Below are 24,358 nucleotides of genomic sequence, written 5' to 3'. Positions count from 1 at the left end.
GGCAATATGAATATCTTCAGAGAGAGGTACTCTGGCAATGAAATTTATAGCTGAACAGCAGTAATCTAAGAGGAGGAAGTGCGTGATGAGGGAATCAGTGAAGAAAACAATGGGTAGTTATGACATGAATAAATAAAGATGTAATTCTCAAGCAAAACTTTAACAAACATTCAATGGTCAGTGAAGATGTTTATGTCAACCTCCTTTGTCCTATTATACAAGTGCATACCAAGTTATCAGTACAGTAATGAGCACTCCAAAAATTGCCACCTGGCTTTTGTTTTGGCAATGAGACGTTTTAGTAACAACATGGCTGCTGACTTTTTTTTCTTACGCATATACATAACTTGACTTTTTGCAATGCCTCTCCTACTGTCCTGGCTAATATCCTATTTACTTTCCAATGGGTAACGCAATATGTTTAATGCTTAAAGTAAGTAAACAAACACAAATATTTGTAAAAGCCCAATCAGAAGCTGAATGAACTGATAAAACATTCAACTTATCAGTTCCAGGAAAATAAATTAAAAAGTGTATAATAATCTGAATCCATTACAGGTGTCAGATTAAGTAGCCCTTGAAACAGCTCTCCTCTTGGGCTTCAGCAAGCAATCTGGACTGATACTGCAGTACAGTATTTTGGGAGCATATTATCCTGGATGTCAGCTTACATTAAAGATGCTACAAAATACAAGTTATAGTTGCTGTTACGAGCAGATTGTGTGGAAATTGAGACATACCCATGTTACGGCAGCGTATGCAATTCAAAATAATTTGCAATGTCATGTGTTTTGAGCCAACCTGAGAGATGTGATAAAGCACTGTTGTAAGTACAATTTTTTTTCTTCTTTATCTTGGAGCAGCACAGCTGCATGATAGGATCTTGGCTACAGGTTATGTTTTAAACTCCAATATTGTTTATTTATTGATGTTCCAAAGTCAATGCAGACTCTTGTCAATTCAGACGTACCACGAACGAGCATCATAAAAACATAAGAAAGAGAAGCAGCAATAGGCCACTGGGCCTAAGTGCCTAACCCACTATTCAATAAGATCATCACTGTTCTTTCATTCAGCACCATTTCCCTGCTCTAACTCACTATCCCTCAATTCCCTTAATATCTAAAGGACCTGTTCATCTCCATCTTCAGTAGAGAATTCCAAGGAACAGAGATCTTTAAGAAGGGGTTCCATTTTACACTAGAAAAAAATTAAAAAGGTAAATATATCATAATGCTAGAATAGCTTCAATGGATCATCAACGAAGGGATGACAAATTATGATAGCTTCTCAATTTCTTATTTTGCTTAGAGTTTCAATAACAATGTAGTTCAATCAAACATGGCAAAGAATGGAACAAATACATTTTGAAAGCGAGAACTTCTTTAACATAAAACTCTCAAAACAAAATCGAACAGCTGATGGCATTGTAGGATATATTTCCTGAATCCTAATTCCAGTGCAATGCAGCAGAGGAATAAATCAACTAACAAGAACCACAAACAAGAAACAATAGCTTTAACATTAGAAGGCAAGATCCAACCTTTCTGTATTCAGATGGTGTACACTGTGCTCACTCAACAGGAACATTCAACTAACTGACAAGTCAACAGGGAAGGTACAAGTGTGGGAGGAATAACGTTGTTTATTAAAAGTATGATACCAGCACAGGGGTTATAACTAACAAGAAAGACTGAACAGGCTGGAGCTCTTTCAGATAGAAAAGTGAAACCTGTGGTGTTTAAATTTATCAAGGGGTTTGATCATGAATATGGAGAGAATACAATTCCACTTGCAGGGAAATCCAAACTTACGTGTTTGAAATATAAGACGGTCAGCACCGATTCCACAGTGGAATTTGGGAGAAACTTCGTTACTCAGAGAGTGATTAGATGCAGAACTTGCAATCATACGGAGCTGACCTGAACAGCACAGATGTATTTAAGATGAAGCCAAGAGCATGAGTGATAAAGGAGTAGAAGGCCATTTTGATGAGATGATATGAGACTGCAAGAGGAGGCTCACATGAATATAAATGCCAACATAGAGCAAGTTCACTTGAATGGTTATTTCTGTGCTGTAAGTTATGTTGCTTTGCTTGGGGCAGTTATTGTTAGGTCAGTTCCCATCATTTCACAACTCTGCCCAAAATCACTGCCTGCGGTCTTCCCATGCTGGTAGTTAACTGATGGAGAAGCACTCTCTTGCTAACCCAGAGCATCCCAGACTCCAGCACCATGGTCTGGACAATGGGAGGGCCTCTGACAGTGTCGCGGGGAAGCCTTGATCTTCAAAACTTTGACACCTGGCAAAGCCCCAAATCTGCTTGACTGTCAAAATTGTGAGGGTTATTTAACAATGTTTATATGTTCAGAAACATTTAAAAACCATTAAAATTGAAGTCAATAATTTTAAAAATAAAAATAACTAAAAACACATGAATAACCTGGCATAGAATCCAAGAGGCAATTCTCCAGCATTACTGCTGAGGAATCTCAGTGTGACTAGGCTCTTCCCATTGGACTCCACATGGTTCAGTGCGCAACAAGCTGACAGGTCGAAATTGCTAATCTTGAAGTCCAGGACTTCTGCATTTGGCAGTACTTGTGCATAAATCCCAAACTTGTGGCTGTTTAGGTAGATGCCAGCAGCTCTGTTTCTTCTACTGTAGCAAAGGTTCTCAATATTATTTCTGTTTGCTGAGACCCCCTCAGAATTCCATGTTCTCTACACAAATATATTAGCAAATTGAGTGTATGAGGAAAAAAGTTTCTTTTTTTTAAAAAAAGGCTCACATATTGTTCAAGCCCTTTTGTACATCCCAATTGCTTTGCAAAAGACAGCTTGCCCCCAAAATTGCAAAGCCATAACACTTTGCTCTCAACTTAGGTTAGTTCAGAAGCAATCAATATTTTGTTCCTCAGGAAACATTATGGGATCCTCCTGCTGATTTAGTTAATTTTAATTTAGTTGATTTTCTGGTACCCAAGATACATTTTCCTTTTTGAAGAGATGGCGCCATATTTGGATAGAAACATTTCTTGCTATAAGGTTGAAACTATGAGGGAAAAACTACCTAAAATCTCATAGGCACATTTCCTCTGAAATTCTACGCTTCATCACTTAGAGCCCCTTGAATGAAACAGTTCTCATAATGACAAAAAAAAATCTAATTTTTTTCATTACAATGAAAGAACTTGAAGATCCACCATTGTGTAAGCTTTATCCAAATATTTTAAACCAGGAGACATTTAAAACTTAAGACAGAGACAGCAGATTGTTAACTCAGAAGCTTCCTTCCTTTCAATACCATTAACCAGTTAACATTGCACTATTTTTCGAATATGTAGAAGTAGGCCACTGGTGCTTGCTCCATCATTCAACAAGATCTTTTCCCTCTGTGCCCTTTTCCTGCACTAACTCCAATTCCCTTTTCATATTCTTCTTAAAGAGATGGTTGCCATTTGGCCCATTGAGTCTATACTAGCTTACAGAGCAATACCATCATTTTTCTCTCACAAGCCCAACGATTCCCCCTTGACTGCTCCTTCTATTGATCTCCATCTTTAACATACTCAGAGTCAGAGAGTCAATACCCTCTTGGACAGTGAATTCCAAAGATTCATCATCTTCTGGTGAAGAAATTTCTTCTCATCTGTCTTGAACGGCCAATCAGAGTCTGCCTCTGGTTTTAGCCACTACTTTATGTATGCCAATTCAAAAATTCCATGTGTTGCTTAATGAATTCTTTCAGAGACCATGCATTGTAGTGATCTCTTAAACCCAAATTCACTATGAACCAGGAAGGCTCCATACCTTGTTGACCTATTCTTGCAAAGTGTTATGGGGAGTGGCACTGTTGATCAGAGATAGTGTCACGGCTGCAGAAAAGGTGGACATCATGGAGGGACTGTCTACAGAGTCTCTGTGGGTGGAGGTTAGGAACAGGAAGGGGTCAATAACTTTACTGGGTGTTTTTTATAGGCCACCTAATAGTAACAGGGATATCGAGGAGCAGATAGGGAAGCAGATCCTAGAAAGGTGTGATAATAACAGAGTTGCTGTGATGGGAGATTTTAATTTCCCAAATATCGATTGGCATCTCCATACAGCGAGGGGTTTAGATAGGGTGGAGTTTGTTAAGCGTTTTCAGGAAGGATTCTCGACACAATATGTAGATAAGCCTACAAGAGGAGAGGCTGTGCTTGATTTGGTATTGGGAAATGAACCTGGTCAGGTGTCAGATCACTCAGTGGGAGAACACTTTGGAGATAGTGATCATAATTCTATCTCCTTTACAATAGCATTGGAGAGAGATAGGAACAGACAGACTAGAAAGGCGTTTACTTGGAGTAAAGGGAATTTTGAGGATCTCAGGCAGGAAATTGGAAGCTTAAATTGGGAACAAATGTTCTCAGGGAAAGGTACAGAAGAAATGTGGCAAATATTCAGGGGATATTTGTGTGGAGTTCTGCATAGGCATGTTCCAACGAGACAGGGCAGTCACGGTAGGATGCAGGAACCGTGGTGTACAAAGGCTATAATAAGTCTAGTCAAAAGGAAAAGAAAAGCTTATAAAAGGTTCAGAGAGCTAGGTAACATTAGAGATCTGGAAGAGTATAAGGCTAACAGGAAGGAGCTTAAGAAGGAAATTAGGAGAGCCAGAAGGGGACATGAGAAGGCCTTGGTGGGCAGGATTAAGGAAAACCCGAAGGCAATCTACAAGTATGTGAAGAACAAGAGGATAAGATGTCAATGAATAGGTCCTATGAAGTGCAGCGGTGGGAAAGTGTGTATGGATCTGGAAGAAATAGTGGAGGTACTTAATGAATACTTTACATCAGTATTCACTACGGAAAAAGATCTTGGTGATTGTAGTGAGGACTTGCAGCAGACTGAAAAGCTTGAGCATGTAGATATTAAGAAAGAGGAGGTGCTGGAACTTTTGGAAAGCATCAAGTTGGATAAGTCACCGGGACTGGATGAGACGTACCCAAGGCTGCTGTGGGAGGCGAGGGAGAAGATTGCGGAGACTCTGACAATGATCTTTGCATCATCCATGGAGACAGGAGAGGTTCCAGAAGATTGGAGGGTTGCGGATGTTGTTCCCTTACTCAAGAAAGGGAATAGAGATAGCCCAGGAACTTATAGACCAGTGAGTCTTACCTCAGTGGTTGGTAAGCTGATGGAGATCTTGAGAGGCAGGATTTATGAACATTTGGAGAGGTGTAATATGATTAGGAATAGTCAGCATGGCTTTGTCAAGGGCAGGTCCTGCCTTACAAGACTGATGGAATTTTTTGAGGATGTGACTAAACACATCGATGGAGAGTAGTAGATGTAGTGTATATGGATTTCAGCAAGGTATTTGATAAGGTACCCCATGCAAGGCTTATTGAGAAAGTAAGGAGGCATGGTATCCAAGGGGACATTGCATTGTGGATCCAGAACTGGCTGGCCCACAGTAGGCAAGGAGTGGTTGTTGAAGGGTCGTATTCTGCATGGAGGTTGGTGACCAGTGGTGTACCTCAGGGATCTGTTCTGGGACCCTTACTCTTTGTGATTTTTATAAACGACCTGGATGAGGGAGGGATGGGTTAGTAAGTTTGCAGATGACACAAAGGTTGGATGTGTTGTGGATAGTATAGAGGGCTGTCAGAGGTTACAGTGGGACATAGATAGGATGCAAAGCTGGGCTGAGAAGTGGCAGATGCAGTTCAACCCAGATAAGTGTGAAGTGGTTCATTTTAGTAGGTCAAATATGATGGCAGAGTATAGTATTAATGGTAGGACTCTAGGCAGTGTGGAGGATCAGAGGGATCTTGGGATCTGAGTCCATAGGACGCTCAAAGCAGCTACACAGGTTGACTCTGTGGTTAAGTCGGCATATGGTGTATTGCCCTTCATCAATCATGGAATCGAATTTAGGAGCCGATAGGTAATGTTGCAGCTATATTGGACCCTGGTCAGACCCCACTTGGAGTACTATGCTCTGTTCTGGTCACCTCACTACAGGAAGGATGTGGAAGCCATAGAAAGGATGCAGAGGAGATTTACAAGGATGCTGCTTGGAATGCAGAGCATGCCTTATGAAAGCAGGTTGAGGGAACTCGGCCTTTTCTCCTTGGAGTGATGGAGGATGAGAGGTGACCTGACAGAGGTATATATGATAAGAGGCATTGATCGGGTAGATAGTCAGAGGCTTTTCCCCAGGGCTGAAATGGTTGCCACAAGAGGACACAGGTTTAAGGTGCTGGGGAGTAGGTATAGAGGAGATGTCAGGAGTAAGTTTTTTTACTCAGAGAGTGGTGAGTGCATGGAATGGACTACTGGCAACGGTGGTGGAGGCGGATATGATAGGGTCTTTTAAGAGACTTTTGGATAGGTACACGGAGCTTAGAAAAATAGAGGGCTATGGGTAAGCGTAGTAATTTCTAAGGTAGGGACATGTTCGGCATAGCTTTGTGGGCCGAAGAGCCTGAATTGTGCTGTAGGTTTTCTATGTTCTATGTTCTATACCCAGGTCAGAACAGAATAATATATTCCAGGCTCCTCTTAACTTCAATGATATGACTTTCTACTTCATATAAGAGCTTGAAAACAAATTGATAATTTTGAGAAAATCATGCAATTTTGCATGTTACATTGTGATGTCAAGGATGGGAAATGATTCATATTGCATCCTTTAAAATTCTGGAAGCTGTGTAATGGCACCTGAAATTAGGAAAAACCAAGGAATTAAAAGCACTAGACTCTGCAGGGTTAGAGGATATGCTTGTGATGTGTGAAAGCAGTATTTTGTTTCAAGACCGAAACTATGGCAAGTAATTTCCACCAATGACCACCTTCCACATGTCACAGTAATTACCTAGGAAAAGGAGGCCACCTTCAGAAGGGGCAGCAATCTTTCACGTGCATAGGCATATCTAAAAAAGCTCTAATAGGCACGTTCTTTCAAGTGTAATATTAGATGACTCCCAACTCTCTTCAGGATGGATACAAAAGATCCTATGGCATAGAGGAAGAGCAGGGGAGTCCTCCAGGTACAAAGGGCTACATTTATTCTTCAAACAATGCCTAAAAACAGCTGGTTATTACCTCAATGCTTTTGTGCGACTTTGCTGCATACAAATTAGATGCTATGTTTACTCCATTACAATAATGGCTACATTTCATCTGCTATAATGTGCTTTGGGAGGTCTTGAGGTACGAATGCCATTATGTAATATCCTTTATATGAAAACTACAATTTCAATTCGAGTCAATTGTAGACATTTCAGAGCTTAAGTTCCTAACAAATTGCATTAATAGCACACCCTAACAGGGACACTAACAAAATTTTATATGAATAGATTACTTAAAACTAATTTCAAATAAATTCTGACACTCCGGGATCTGAAAATGTTCTAGAGTCAGTCTTGCTGCCCTCAGTGCTAGGTGGCAGAGATGCATGATGAACCTTGACTCCTTCCTTCAGCTCTCTATTAATTATCATTAAGCATCATTGGTAATTGCAGGGAAGACTACACAAAGACTACACAAAGGCAACTATTTTAGACCCAGAAATCGGAATGATCAGAGAAGTGGGAGATCTCCAAAAAGACCGTTAATTAACTAGGTTCAGTTGAAGTGATACAGCAGGTAAGATTTCAAGAAGCATGAAGATAAAAGTGGCCTTAGCACAAAATACTTCAAACAATCTTTGCCTGGAATTCATGACCTCTCCCTGCTGAGAGAAAATCAATTTTTAAAGCACAGTGAACTGGTCTGAACAGATAAATCCTTGCTGGGGAGTACAAAACACTGCTCCTTAAAACGTTCCGATTTCTCCTTGGTTTAAAGCTTTAACAATGATCAGAACTGAAACTGTTGTTCAGATGGCTTTACTGCATTTGCAGAATCTCACTTTGGAACTCCTCCTCGAATTGTGGTAATAGTACATTTAGGGTCATCTACTTGGCTCTTGGCTCAGTTGAAAATAAATGAGGCTTCCAAGGAGCCTGTGGCAAAAGACAAAATATACAAATAAACAAAAGCTAATAATAGGGTAGTTTTGTATGCGAGGAATTTAAAGACGCAAGCTTGAAGATCAATCATGAATTGACACTGCTGCAATTTGCCCATTAATAGAAATGGGTTTTTAAACTAATTTCAGGACTAAGGAATATTTTGCAGCAGCAACTTTATGCTCCGAACTTTAATCTGCAGAATTTATGGCAGTAAAACAGAATGCATTTTTTGTATCTTTAATAGCCAACCAGTTCAGTGACCCAAATAACCCTAGGATTATCATGTCCAGTTGAACTACATTAATAATTTCAGATTCAATGTTGGTTATGGAGTTCTTGTTTTTCATGAATTACTAAGTAGCAGAGATTACTCTTTGGAGTTTTGGACGTTGATGCTTCATTCATTTTAAATAGCCTGAATTGTAACAATAGGGCAGGTTTTTGTCTTTTGTTTATGTAATTCCAGATTTTCAGAATGTTTTTCTTTTAAATTGGCTTCAGGCAACTTTATCCAGGGAAGGCTTCCCTAATATTCCATGCTTCTGGGACAAAGTAGACCTGTCTTAGTTTGTCTTATACAGGGATGGACATTGATCAATGGAAAGACCAGCTTTTATTGCCTGTGGCTAAGTTTTTTCAGGGAGATGGTACTAAGTAGTATTCTTGAACTGCTATGGTCTATATAGTGAAGATACTCTCACAATGCTGTTACACACAGAGTTCAAAGAACTTAATAGTGTAACAACAAACAAACAAACCACAATTTTCCTGTCGGCAACATGGAGGAGAACTTGGCAGTGATAGTGTTCATATTTACCCGTTCCCCTGGTCCTTATGAGTGGAGGTTATATGCTTAAGAGGTTCTGTTACAGAAGCCTTTCAGAGTGGCTGCTCTGTACCTTCTACACACTGCAACCACAGTGCACAAGAAATGGAAAAGGTTAATATTTAAGGTAGTGGGTGGAATACCTATCAAGTGGTTTGCAGTCTTCTGGATGTGTTGAATTTCCTGAGTGTTTATGGAGTAGTACTCATCCAAGCAATAGCAACTCTCAATCCTGATGTGCTTTGTAGATGGTAGGAAGGATCTCAAAAGTTAAGAAGTGGGTGAACTGCTGAAAGAGAGCCAGCCTCTGACTAGTTCTTGTAAACACAATGTTTACGTGGCTGGTCCAGTTAATTGCCAGGTCGTGATGGTCCTCCACGATTGCTGATGGTGAGGGATTTGCTAACGGTAATGTTGAATATCAAAATGAGTTTGTAAGACTCATTCTTGTTAGGGATGGTTATCCCCTGTATGGTGTACATGCTACACTTACTTATCAGTTCATGTTTGAATGCTGTTCAGATCTTGCTGCATTACGAGCACGATTGCTTCACGTGCTGCTAAACATGCCCACCTTAGATCTTATGACGAACAGCAAGTCACTTCTCAAGCAGTTTAACTTGATGTACGTGATCAATGCACAAAACTGGATCGAACCAATAGACCTAGCTGCCAGGCTAAGAGAATGGAGGATGCTTATCCAAAGTTTCCTTGGTGCTTTTTTTTGGGCTACATTAACCATAAAACAAAATGAGAAATCTGCTATAGGAGTAATATTCCTTTTAGTTGGTAATTGCAAGCCACACACAATTCTCCAAAACTGAGAATGCAGCTATGTTAAGAAGTTAATGGAGTTTTGTATTTGGGAAGTCAGGGTATGCAATCTTGAAGAAATAATGGATTTACACAAAACTCTTAATAGAAGTCAGTTAAACTTCCATGATAAAGAACATTAAAACACTGACAACAAACAGCATAATTTCATCAAGATGATGCCAGGGTTGGAATACTATACTTGCAATAAATTCCATTAAACAAGGGAAAGCTAAAAGACGAATACAATTTTTTTAAACAATTATACAGAGTTTGATAAATAGGGAAAGGTTACTTCTTCTACTGTGGAGCCAATGACGATGGATCATTAATTGTCATTAAGGAAGCAAAGACAGAACTCTGAAACATATTTTGAAGAGCAAAAATAAAACAAATGCTGCAAATTTAAAATAAAAACAAGAAATCCTGGATATATTCAGCAGGACTGGCAGCATTCTGAAAAGAGAGAAGAAGAGTTAATGTTTCAGGTCAATGACCTTTCATCAGAAACATGCATGGAGTGTTCTTGGACGACAGAATGCTTTCTCACAGACAGTGGTTCAGGCCAACAGTACTGTATTCCATTTTTTCCCCCAGAGTAAACTGGAAATATATCTGAAGCTGCAGTGGGGGAAATGTGAAGAAAAGCCTTTTTTTAAAACTAAAAAGCACAGAGTGAGTTAATAATCTGAAAATCACTATCTGTAAGAACTGTGGAAACAAGGCTTTCAAAAGAGAACTGGATAGGGTATAGAGAAAGAACATGGGGAAATGGGACTGGATAGATTGTTCCCTAGTGCATGAGGGGCCAAATGGCTGCCTCCTATGCCATAACAATACCATGCTGTGTGATTCAAGTGAAAATACAAGGATATGGCAAGGAGGTAGGGCAATGAGTCTGCATTTTGAAATGTTCTAGCACAGCTTTGCCTCTTCCTGTGCTGTAAACTTCAATACTTTAAAGATGAAAGGAGTAACAATCTGGTTGCTAGGTTTAATCCCACATAAGCAAGAACTCCACAGATGAAAAGCAAGCCATAACATCCAAATATAAGAGCTTAGTTTGTAGGTTTACCAAGTCCGTCATCTTGGAGCAAAAGCTTCTGTTGTTTACAAGGCTTTAAAGAATACCATTCTGGAATAAATCTAGCTGCACTGATTTCCAAATTTGTACCGTTACATTAACTTGATGTCCATTTAACTTCTATTGTACACCTAAGCCGTAGATCCAACTGAACAATTTTTATCAGCATTTACTGGTGTAAAGGAATATTCTCAGTTTCTGGAATCAATGGGGTAACTGATGGACATGCCATGCATACTTCAATGAGCAACATACAGATATTAGGGATTAATTGATATATATATATAAGCAAAAGAACAAGAGCAAAGCGCACAAAGATCCAGGTACCGTTCTACAAGAGAATTTTAGCTTAAAAAATTGAGACTTATTTAGCAGTTTAAAATGTTGGAAACAACCTGAACTGTAAAACTGATTATCTCACAAAAGGGTAATTTTCAAGTCCCATGCATTTCAAGTGACATTCTTTCTGCAAGGAAATGAACCTTCCTCCACCTGGGTCATGAGTAAGCTGGATTTACTCTTCTTCTTAGACAGTCCCTTGGGATTGAGGATGAGTTGCTTCCACTCAGTTTTCAGGTGACTGTTGAGGCCAATGTGGGAACTGAAGACTCTTCTACAGATGGGACAGGTAGTACCTGTGAGGTGTGCTCTCCTTCCTCCACTTCGGCAGGGATTCTCTATGTTCCCAATGCAGACATTCCAAAGCACAGGCTGCAGAGAGTAGTGGACACAGCCTGGTCCATCAAAGGCACAGCCCCCCCCCCCCCCCCCCCCCACCACTGGCAGCATTTACAGGAGGCACTACCTCAAGAAGACAGGATCTATAATCAAGGATTCCTACCATCCAGGTCATGCCTTCTCCTCGCTACTACTGTCCAACAGGAGGTACAGAAGCCTGAAGTCCCACACCACCAGGTTCAGGAATAGCTACTTTCCTACAACAATCAGGTTCTTGAACTGACCTGCACAACCCTAACCCTACCTCAGCAACGGAACACTGCAGATGACCTCTTATACTATTATGGACTTACCTCCGATTTTTTCTGCATTAATGTCATGTTTTGCACATAGTGTTTTTTCCCCACTGTAGGGTAATAATTTTATGCATAACTTATGTCTAATTTATACTCTGTGTGTAGTCTTACTTACGTGCCTGTGATGCTGCTGCAAGATTTTTCATTGTATCTGTATCTCACCGTACTTGTGCACATGACAATAACATCAACTTGATTTGACTTGAGGTTCCTAATATCAGCCCCAATGCTCTTTCTCCACTCTGAATGGTAATGAGACAGAGATTCCCAGGAGCCTATAGTGATGTTGCAATTTTTTTTCTCCAAGGAGGTGTTGAGCATATTTCTTGAACCACTTCCTCTGCCGGCCAGGTAATATCTTCCTGTGGCAATGCTTGGAATGCAATGTCTGTTATTGGAGACTGAAGTCAGGTATGTGAACAACGTGGCCTGCACAATGAAGCCAAATGAGCGTCATTAGGGCCTTAATGCAGAGTATGCTGGCCTGGAAGAGGACACTGACATGGCTTCAGTTATCCATCCAATGAATATGGAGCATTTTGCAGAGACAGCATAGGTTGTATCTTTCCAGTGCCTTGAAGTGCCTGCTGTAGGTAACCAGGTCTCAGAAGCATGTAGTAAGGTAGGGATCATTGCTGCCTGGTACACCATGAGTTTTATGCTAGGACTGAGACCTTGATCTTCAGACACCCTTTCCCTCAATCGACCAAAGTCTTTCCTGGTGCACTGAAGATGATGGTGAATTTCATTACTGATGTCTGTCTTTGCTGAGAGGTGGCTCACACGATATGAGAAGTGGTCCATGTTTTCTAGGGTCTTGTCGTGAATCCTCATGTCAGAGGATGGCGTTTTATAGTGGGGTTGGGTTAATAGAGGATGTTTGATTTGTAGATGTTCAGTATGAGATCTATCCTATGTTATGTTTCAGTAAACGAGTTGATGATGCCTTGGAGCTCAGCCTCTCTGTGCATACAAACATGAGTGCAGTCTGCTTATTGCAGCTTGACTACTGAGCTTCAGGTGGCCTTGGTTTTGTAATATAGTCACCACAGGTTGAATAGTTTCTCTTTAATTCTTAAGATGAGCTCCACTCCCACAGGAGGTTTTTTTGGAGGTCAGGTGCAGTATTATGGTGAGAAAGATCGAAGCATGTGCTGGGGCAATGGCACAACCTTGTTTAACGCCAGTGTCTTTACTGAGACTGGCTCTGTTGCAGACCCACTGGTAAGGACCATGACTTGGATCCAATTAGGAAGCAAACATAAGCAGCTGAATTTGAGTGCTCCTTGGTCCCCCTCAGCTGATGGACTCAGCTTTACTGAGATCAAGGAAGGTAATGTACAGTGGTTGGAGCTGCTTCCTGCATTTTACTCAGTGTTATCACACAGTGAAGACCATGTCCACTGTGCCTCCAGTGGGACAGAATTCACACTACGGTTCGGGGAACAGCAAGGATGAGACAATTTAGAAGAACCCAGCACTGTGCTTCCTGCTCTCTGTTACATTTCTTGCAGCAAGAGAGCAGGGAGGTCCCTCTGTGGTTGCTACAGTCAGACTTGTCTTCTTTCTCTAAGATGGTCACAACTTTGGCATCATTCAAGCCCCCTGGTACACCCTCTTCTTCCCAGATGTGGAAGATGACATTGTGAAATCGGTGGCATTTCAATGCCTATCATTAGAACTTCAGTGCTAATAACAAAGCCTCAGGACAACATGGTGTTCTTTAATTGAGATATTGCCCTGTAACTTTTTGTTGATTAGGAGTGGCAGCAAGGGATTTACTGCACACTTTACCAATGTACAATGTATTAATGCAGCACACTGCTATTTACCCTACAGTTATTTTGTCTTCTAAGCAGGGACTGGAATAGCTCAGGGGATCCTTCACTTGCATGTCAAGGCTTCTTCTGTTCTCTAAGACATCCTGTAGAAAACAAAGATAATGCTGCCCACCAGTTATGCAAATACACCTTCTCTTAAGTTCCTTATTTCTGGTACTAAGTGGTAGGAGAAAAGGAAGTGATTTCTGAATAACTCTGCATTCTTAACTGGAATGTCCTGAACTCTATTTATGTAGCAGTTGCACACCAGGTGCAACTAATGTATAGCTATTAACGCTATGAGCTTTAAAGGGCAGATGCTGTGAAAATAACTGAAGTCATCCACCTAGGTCTCTCTGGTTTTACCTCTTTCTCCTCCTTTTAAGAATCACCTGAAAACCTCTCTCTGATCAAGTTGTTGGTCTCCTGCATTAATGTCTATTCTGGTTCAGTGTCAAATTTTCTTTAACGCGACTGTGAAATGCCTCGTGACTTTTTCTGCATTTATCTAGAGCATCTAGTGTAAACTAATTGTTGAAATGTCCCAAGGTACTTGACAAAAGGAGTGAAGGAGAAAAAAAATACTGCTTCTTTCTCTCAGATTCCATTCTCAGTAAGAACAGGCACAATTACTAGATCATTTCAAACAGGAGCTTCACATGCACAATCCTGTGATTTTTCACAAACCTCTGCAAAATGCAGCAGTAGTAGTACTCAAAGTTAAATTAGTTTTATCCTTTGTACATGATTCACACCTTTGTGAAAAACAGTCAGAATTCATTATCGCTTTTGATCGGGGCCTTTCTCCAGCTGGAGAAATGGGCGGGGCAGCTCAGCCCTCAGCAGGCTTCCACCCTTGGACCAAAATTAAATATCAGTGGCAATCATTAAACATTAGCCCAGCTGTGCTATGGTAAATAGCACATAGCCAGCTCTTCAACCTGTAGTCTGACAAACCACTCCATTATAAATTTGGAGATTTGTATCCTGTACTTTTGAAATGAGCTGATTTCCAGGTAATTCTATAGTCAATGACAATCTCTGAATGAAGCCTCTATTTAGAAGGCAGCATCGTGCCCACATTGACAGCTGGACTGGTAATTCCATTAAATTGTGTCGACAGTCAGCAAACACCCACTGTACATTACGGGACTGACTTCTGGATTACTTTACATGCTGCACTGCGCTAATGTGCCTGGGGCCTATGGTAAAGCTCTATGTTGCAAGTAGCTCACACTATAACCACTGTGAATGTCTTGCAAGTACTATTAATTTTCTTGAAAAATAGGGATACAGGAGAAGGATCTTTGTCTCCCTACTCTCCTGTTCACATTGAAAAATAGGGTAGTAGGAGACAAAATACATTGGGGGTGGGGAACTCTTTGGTTACCTCACTTATATATTAGATACAGCTTAAAACAAATGGCCAGTACTCCTGTTTAGAACAGGCAGCTGCCTTACTTAAATTGGAATTTTATGCCGATTGTAGGTACAAGATATAGTTTGGTATCTTGTATATTAATTGTTGACATCCAGAACCATGTGGGTTCAATTCCACTGGCAACTCTCAGAAATTGAGACAGTCCATGCCTGCATGTAGGTAGACTCTAAACAGTCAGGCATGTGTTGGTAAGTGGCAACTAACATTTCTGCCATGTAATGTTCAGGCAACAACCACCTCCAGTCGAGTATAACTATCCACCCTTCATATTCACAGGCATTACCTTCACCAAGTCTCTCACCATCAAAATCTTGTGTCACCATTGATTAAAAACTCAATGAAACCAATCACAAATGCCACGGCAGCAGGAGAAAGCAAGAGGCTAAGTACCTAATGGCACGTGACTCAACTCTTGACACCTGACAGCCTTTCCAGCATGTGTAAGGCACGTCAAGAGTATGATGCAATACTTTCCACTTGCCTAGATGGCTGCAGCTCCAACAGTGTTTACGCTCAGCACTATCCAGTTCCCTTGATTGGCACCAGTCCACCATCCTAAATATTCATTCCCTTCATCATCAACGCACGGTGGCTACAATGTGCACTACGTACAACGTGCATTGCCGCTACTCAGCTCAGCTAACGCGAATACACTTGCCAAGCCCACAACCGTTACCACTAAGGACAAAGATGGTAGACATATGCACTTGCTGGTTCACCTCCAAACTGCGCACAATCTTGTTGGGAGTATATCACTATTCCTTAATCATCCATTAAATCCTGCAACTCCCAACCGAACAGTACTGTGGAAGGTCTTACAGATGGCTTCAGGATCTTCACGGCTTCAGTTCAAGAAGCTGCCACACCACTTTCTTGAAAATAATTTATGTTAGGCAATAAATGCCAGGCCTGCCAACAATGACTAAATCCTATGACACTGAATTATAAAAAATTCTGATCAGCAGTTCTTAAAGAATCACTGCAGCTTGCTCAGAGAAAGGCCCACAGAATTTTGAGGAACCTGGAAGAGCTCAAGCAATAATAACAACTTGTATTTAATGTAGTAAAATGCCCTAATACACAGCATACACATGCTATCAAACAAAATTCAACTCCAACTGCCATAACGATATGCTAAAACAACCAATAGCTTTGTCAAAGAGATAGGCTTTAAGGAGTACCCTATAGGAAAATAAAGTTGAGAGGTTAAGTGTTTCAAGGTGTTCCAGAGCTATGGGCAGCTGAAGGCAAAGTCACCAACGGTAAAATAGTTAAAGTCAGAGATGCTCAAGATGCCATAATGGAGAAGCCCAGATTATCTTGGAGACCTCTAGAGCTACCGACTGCAGAGATTGGGAGGTGTGAGATCACGAAGCTATCTGAACATGAGTATTTTGAAACCAAGTCATTGCAGAACCAGACGTCAACATAGTTCAAGAGTTGAATTGAGGCTAAACTGAACTTGGTCAGAGATAGGGCAGAGACAGCAGACACCTGGATGACAACAGCCTTACAGAGGGATGAAACAAAAAAGGCCAGTCAGGAGAGTGTTGGAATAATCCAGACAAGAAGCACACAGGCAATGCCAACCATTCAGTGACTCCACCCCTCAAAACAGTTACACCACGCCCCCCACTCCCAAAACAACACTCGCACAACAACACACAAAAAAAGCTGCATATTTATGCTTTAACTTTCAGCTTGGTGCTGCAGAGAAGGTGCTGGATTCACTCACACCCAACCTCCGTACGATAAGCCATCTGTTAGCACTTGTTCAGCATACACGGTTCACTGAATAAATCCAAATGAGTCCCCTCCAAGAAAACCCACCCTACCAAGGATTGGATGATGCAATCACTCTTGTGATGGCTCGTCATACCATCAGATACAAGTCCTACACTACAGCAACATTGAAAACAACTTACCAAGTAACAGAAAGAAAAATGGAAATGCCAGGATAGATTCAGAGGGATTGGCAAAGGCTAAGGAACAAAAAAAATTTTTTAAAGTGTTTTTAAAGTAGAGAGAAGTGGCAAGGTACTATGTGGGGTGATTTTGCAGTGGAGCTGTAGAGAGGAAGTTCTAGGGAGCTTAGTTCAGTGGACCCTTTTCTGCAGAGGCTACAATGACTCACTAAGGAATGTTGGATAAGCTAGTTTTATTAATTCAATTTGATGGCCTTGGTGGGAACGATTCAATAGTGGCAGAGAAAATGAAAGATTAGAGGATGTAGCAAACAGAAATGGTAGTTTTGGAGGACCAGGGGTTGGGTGGTGGTGGGGTGTTGCAGGGAATGGTGGTAGGTGAAGTTGAAGACGTGGATTTTAAATCTAACATACTACATGCCAAGAACTCAAAGGGATCAATAAAAGTAGAGGCTGGCTGTACTGGGAAATCTGAGTGCATTGCCTAGACAATGTCAGAAAGAAGAGCGTTGGATTTTCTGAATGTGAAGGTAACAAGGGCACGACTGAAGTGTCAGATCAAGTGGCAGATTTTATCATGAAAACCGACAATGATGGATTTGGTCTTCCTAATGTTTAAGTTAAGGAGATTGTTAAGATGATGATATAACTTGCATAAATCTGTGGGTGGATAACCATTTGGGTGGATACAAAGCATATTTTTCTAGTTGATGAATCTATGGAAAGAGGGCATGATCTTCAAATTAGAGCTAGGTCACTTGAGCTTTCACCAATTTTACAGTGGGTGTATTGGAAATCAGGAACTCTCGACACCAAATGGGTGTGAAAAGTGGGTCAATTATAATTTTTCCAACACTATCATCAAATAGTTTGACCTTATCAAGCAATGCAAAGCAAGAACAATCATCCATGATGTAACTGAGAGGCAGAGAAGGCTTTATGGGATGAACTTTCCTTGCCTATTTCTATTGCCATGTTGTGTCCTTTGAGTTTCAGGACCAAGATCCTGGATGTATCAATCCCCATCATAGTTCTGGAGGCTACAAAGAATAAAGGACTCAAATCGTGAATCATCCCAGGCAGTAATAATGACTTCCACAATTCCAGCAGTCATCAGGATCTCAGCCTTGTTCGTGAGTATATCTTGAGGGTAAACCTGGACATCTGTCCTTTCTAAAGACAAAATGGCTACTGGGTTCTGAGGTTTTTCCATGCTAGACTATTGAACTTGGATGTAACAAAGGCAAGATTCTCTCCTGTCAATTAAGCACCTTAAGTAAGGCTAGATGCAGAGAATCATCGAATGAAACTGAAGACAGGCATATTGGGTATCAATCATGAGGAAACACTGTGGTATCAGACCAAAATTCATTCTACCAGCACCAGATTATCTTATAAACTTTTCATGAAGATACTTTTATTTAATAAACTAACAGCTGAAGTAGAATAAAAAAGCTGCTATGCAGTCCCTCTTGTATAAGGTGACTGCTATACTCCTAAGTAGATGTACCAGACTGAAATGTACCATGACCACAGCTGACAGGTTTTGACAATAGAACACAACAAAAGCTTCAAATACTACAGGAACAAGGCTTGGGATCAGAAATGTAAGAACATATTAACTCTTAAAATAATCCAAGGAACTCAGATTACAGTTGCTGAAGTTTGCAGTGGGTTAGAAATGGACAAGGAACATGCAGTGATTATTTACCAATATGAGCTGTATAACCAACCCACCTAATGAGGAAAACATACTCAAACATTACAACACCACATTCTTCAGGCTAGAAACTGGATTAGCAAAATAAAACTGTGCCCTATTTTAGGCATAAATAATGCAGAAGACACAGTATTTGAATTCCTGCCAAATGGGAAATTAGTTAAGGTATTTCCCGTCACAATTCACCCTGATGGTGACATCATTTGCCCGTCGTATTTCATGCATGTGGTTCCTCAACATGAACAGCAGCCATTAATTACTTATTCACATAAAATGGATCAAAAGCCCACTTCTTATGACCTTTTTAACTAATTTGCATTTCAACAAGGGGACATTGGGCTAAAATTGGTGAAAGCAGAGTGATTTCAATTATCCCCCCGGATATCATTCCTGAACTGAAAATCTCCCTCTGTAGTTTTTATTCACATGATACTCTGTTGCTGGGAGCTCTTGGTAAGGATCAAAGCTTCTGCAGACTTTGTTGAGTGAGTATGGAATCATCTATGGCCATGCAACTGCTCCATGCTCAAGAGGGAGAGGTGAGGGCTCCCAGGAGCTTACATGCCATTATCACCTCCCACCCAAGTCATTTGCAATTCCTCCTTCCCAGCATACACCAACCACCCAAACCTCAGGGTTTGACGTCACCTCCATGGCAGCCTCTGTACATCAGTCTAAATTGTGCTGACCCATTTCCCAAAGGTCGGCACATGAACGCTATTGCTGCTGCCTGCTCAGCAAGCAGCAGTGTATGTGAAACACCTAGGTCTCTTACAAGGGAGTAAACTATGATAATAGATAAATGATTTCTTAAAGCAATAGTGTATGTGAAACACCTAGGTCTCTTACAAGGGAGTAAACTATGATAATAGATAAATGATTTCTTAAAGCAATACTGTTTCAAACATACAATTTTTTTGATGAATTTTGAATTAGCACAAGGACAAAAGGTAGCCCCTACTCAGTACATTGAAAATAGTTTCAAACCAATTTTTATGCAATTGTTCATTCACAATGTTGCACCTAACTCAACTGGCACTGGACCTGATTTAAAGATAATAAAAGGAATTGTTGGAAGTAAAAGTTAACGTAAAAGATATCCCAGATACAATCAGTACACAAGTGCAATGCATGATTTATAAAAATAAAGAGTTTATATTTCTGCGTGTGAGAAATTGCCAGAACTACAAGTTTACGAAACTTTCAGAAAGAACCACCCATCATCGACTCTCATACACAGGAGAATTTGTGTCACAATTGGCTTCAGCTTTGGTACATTTCACCATTAAGCACATGCTGAGATGTACAGCGTATACATTTCAGCCATATCAACATGTGATTTTAATTAGGAGTCAGTCATACAATGACGTATATTGAGAGACACCAATTTGAAGAGAGACCGGAAATGCCACTCGTTCTAAAGTATTTCAAAAAGCTTCCCCACAAAATTAGTCCAACAATTCTACGCCAGCTTCAGTATTTATGGTCCTGCTTCCTGAAATGCAAAAACGAACAATTACCACTCAACTGACATAGACTGCTCAGCTGGATACTTGCTTACCAAATGAACAATCTTCAGCCATCCCGCCTTTCTGTCTTGCCTTTAAGAATGAATGGTGAGAGATGTACCCTATCGTCAGCTCCCGAATTTTGTCTTGTCGATAGCTCTGCAGCTTGCTCAAGGGCTGAGCTGCAAGAGTTTACTTCACAACAATGCAAACATTGATTTGTGCACAGCTCCAGCTTGTGCGAGCTAACCCACTCCACAAGTCGCACCTGGAAATCAGTGAAATCCAGCCTCGGTCACAGCAGAATTTACTGAGATCAGCTACTTCAAACTTTCTCAATACAAGCAAATCACAGCAGGAAATGGAAAGCTGGTAAACAGTTAATAACACTTCGGCAATTAGCTTTGCGCCATCCCTTAAGAGACTATATCAGGGTCAATGTAAAGTACTCTCCAAAGACAAGGAGCTGTCACAATGCAGGGGCCCCTGCTTCACCAGTAAATGCAGAGAGGGCAGCACAAATCAGCTCACGTGATATAACCACCCAAGGACGTCAACCTTCTACAATCCACAAGCTGTGCTGGATATTCACATGGCAACACTGATAGAGTTACTATATTTACACTGGACTTCCTGGCTCTGTACAGCACTGCAGGCTGTCTGAAGCAAAAAGGAAGAGTGAGGGTGGTCTTGTAGCAACCAACTCTGTTAAATCTCATGTAATTATTGTACTTTTTCAAATAAAGGCTACTAAATAAACTTTTGACAGACACTCACATTTCTGTTTTTCTGGTAGAGAACTGAAAACTTACATTGTGAGATGCTGAGACAATCACCTCTCATGGCAATGACACTGGAACAGCAAGCTTTACTCTGTATCTGCCCTGGGAGTGATTGATGGGACTGAGAAAGCGGAACTTTACTCTGTATTGAACCCATGCTGCAGCTGATCTGGAACTACTGGAAAGGACAAGATAGATGGAGGTTTACTCAGTATCTTGCACAATTTGTAAACTTGGGCCCATCCAATATTCTGCTGTGCCCAGATTCTAATTCAAACCAAGTCTTGTTCTTCCATTATTCATGCATAGTCTTAACTACATTGGCTCCCTTCCAATCAATTTAAAAACTTTTTCTTTATTTTCCAAGCTCTTCATAGCCTTGCCTCTCCCCACCTCTGTGATTTCCTCCAATTCTACAATCTTCAGAGATCTCGGTTCTTCTGGTTATGGCTTCTTGTGATGATCCATTTTCTCTGCTTCACCAACTGGCTCCATGCTCTCTCCTTCCTCCAGTAACCCTTAACCCCTTTACCAATCAAGAGCCTATCAATCTCTGTCAAATCCACCCAGTGACTTGGGCTGCACAGCCCTCTGTGGCAATGAATTCCACAGATTCACCATCCCCTGGCTGAAGAAATTTCTCCTTGTCTCAATTTAAAGGGACATCCCTTTATTTGGAGAATGTACACTCGGATCCTAGACTCTCCTACTAATGGAAACGTTCTCTCCACGTCCACTCTATCCAGGCCTTTCATTAGCCAGTAGGTTTCAATGAGATCCCCCCTCATCCTTCTGAACTCCATCAACTACAGGCCCAAAGACATCAAACACTCCTCATTCATTAAGCCTTTCATACCTGGGATCATTCTTGCACATCCTTCCTCAGATACAGGGCCCAGAATTGCTCATAATATTCCAAATGCGGTATAGGGTTAGGGTTCTTAACTCAGTTTTTAATTCAGAAGTTGCCTGTTTTTCTCACTAGCTTTTTAACAAACTAAATTAAAATGGTGAGCTAGTGCAGTTTTGACAATAATGACCTCCCACAGTAAATATTCTATCCAAGTTAACATACAATGACGTAAGGTTTCTCAGACCTTCAGTCAAGTTTACTATGGAGAATGGAAAACTCACAACTGTCGATTTCAATGGGTTGAAGGAGGAAGTCCAAACGTAGACAAGAACATGACTGCCCATCATTAAGGGAGCAGACAAATGCCGCTTGCAAATCATAGGAACGTGCCAATTTTTTGTTACACTCCAAGGAACACAAGTAGGCCATTTAGCACTTTGTAACTTTTTGGCCAATCAGAAAGCTTAGCAGATCTGCAACTTAATTTCATATTTCTGCCTATGGCCCATAAAACTTTGGGTGGAAGAGAGCTCAAAACTTCCATCACCCTTTGCAAAACAACTTTTAGAATATGCCCCCTAGATCTGGACTCCTCAGTCAGAGAAGGAAGAGTTCACCCACTATTCACTCTACCACATCAATAATTTGCCATCAATCCTTAAGCTTCAACCATTGTAGCATTCTTTGAGGAACTGGAAATCCATAGAAGTAACATCCAATGGATTAGCCTTTCTGTAATCTTGGTCATCTTTTCAAAAAAATTCAACCAGGTTTATCAGGCTTGACCGACCCTTTACAACTCCAGGCTTATCCTGTATGATCAGCTGAAAATTTCTGAGCAACAGATGTTAAGATAACTCATCAGTATTCCCTGGGTTCCCCACCTTATCTTCCTTAGGTAGCTAAATGACACGTGCAATTATTTTTCAATCTTTAGAAGCTATGCCCAAATGAAGAGAACTGGAAGTTACAGCATCTGCAGTGTTCCCACCTTGGATAGAAACTATCTGTTACTGAGAATTTGTCACTCTTCATGACATTATTTTCTTCATCTGCCATAAACATTATGGCAGATGTTTAATAATTACTTAGTCAGTATTTACACTAGAAGATGAGAACAGACATTCCAAGGAGTTAAATTAAGGACAAATACAGCAAAATTAACCAATATTAATGTGGCCGTATTTGTCCTTGATTTGTACTAAAGGCATACCTTTCAGTTCCATTAACTTCTCCAATACTGTTTTTTCACTCTGAACCTATTTCCTTAAAGTTTGTCTTCTTCCAGTTTAATTTCAGTCATGTCCTTATTCCTAAAGTATATTTTCTGCATCTCAATCTGTAAAGGGCCTCATAACTTTTGCTAATTATTTTCCTTCTTAATTATCTATAGTCTGCTTTTAAATTTTGTTAGCCTATTTTTTTAAATTCTACTTTACATTCCCTTATCCTCCTTTGCTGAATTATGATTATTTTCATAATCCTCAAACTCTTTACTTGGTAACATTAAACACTTTTTTCTTTCACCTAAAACTGTCTTTAACTTTCCTTGATAGCCACAGCTTAAGCTCTTTTCCTGATGCTTTGTTTTGCCTTAAGAGGGATATATAGTATTTGTAAGCTGTGCATTAATTCTTTAAATGTTAGCTATCACATATTTCCTGTTATATCGTTTAATGCAGTTTCCTAATATACCATAGCATACTACCAACCACCACTTTTCCCCACCTGTTGTTGTCCTTTATACCTATATCAGGAACAGTACCAAATGCTGCATTTTTATATACATTTTCATTTACCTTTTTATTGTACAATAGAGATAAGAGGAAAGCTCTTTTTGGGCAATTAGAGAGAACTCTTACATTCCTTAGGGGTATAAATGTAACTGTATCACAGAACAGTATTTGCTGATCTTCCCCACCCAGCTTCCCCCAAACTAATTAGATTTCGGATAAACTATGCAAATGAGTTTGTTATTTTACACTTCTTCCTCTCAACCACCATACTGAACTAATCACATTATAATCGCTGTTAGATAAAGATTCACATACGATACGTTACTAAATTTACTATGGCACGTCCTTGTGGTTCTAGGATGTTCTGATACATAAAACTACCTTGAACACAATCTGGAGAGTTAGCATCTTTCTGACATAGTCAGAGGCTTTTCCCCAGGGCTGAATTGGTGGCCACAAGAGGACATAGGTTTAAGGTGCTGGGGAGTAGGTATAGAGGAGATGTCAGGGGTAAGTTTTTTACTCAGAGAGTGGTGAGTGCGTGGAATGGGCTGCCGGAAACGGTGGTGGAGGCGGATACGATAGGGTCTTTCAAGAGACTGTTGGATAGGTACATGGAGCTGAGTAAAATAGAGGGCCATGGGTAAGCCTAGTAATTTCTAGGGTAGGGACATGATTGGCACAGCTTTGTGGGCCGAAGGGCCTGAATTGTGCTGTAGTTTTTCTATGTTCTATGACATGAGGAAATGTATTTATCTTGTTTCAAATGAAAATAAAAATTCCCAGTTAAAGTACTGTGCCTTTGCT

The 24,358-nt window shown here is 40.5% G+C and overlaps 1 protein-coding gene across 4 annotated transcripts in view; it reads right to left on the bottom strand.

Moving 5' to 3' along the window:
• The window catches only part of LOC127584904 (cAMP-dependent protein kinase catalytic subunit alpha-like), a 156,455-nt gene that overhangs the window by 67,007 nt on the left and 65,090 nt on the right, over positions 1–24,358 (bottom strand). Inside the window, exon 1 of one of the 4 annotated variants that reach the window (XM_052041895.1) lies at positions 20,234–20,432. The exons of the other annotated variants lie outside the window; for them this stretch is intronic. Within the exon in view, the coding sequence (XP_051897855.1) occupies positions 20,234–20,255 (22 nt within the window). The 5' untranslated portion in view covers positions 20,256–20,432. Of the gene's footprint in view, positions 1–20,233; positions 20,433–24,358 lie in introns of those variants that run through there. 4 annotated transcript variants of the gene reach the window in all.

This window comes from Pristis pectinata, chromosome 31 (assembly GCF_009764475.1).
Source record: "Pristis pectinata isolate sPriPec2 chromosome 31, sPriPec2.1.pri, whole genome shotgun sequence".
Classification (NCBI taxonomy): domain Eukaryota; kingdom Metazoa; phylum Chordata; class Chondrichthyes; order Rhinopristiformes; family Pristidae; genus Pristis; species Pristis pectinata.
Note: the sequence above shows the minus strand (reverse complement) of the source record. Positions and strands in the feature narration are given on the sequence as shown.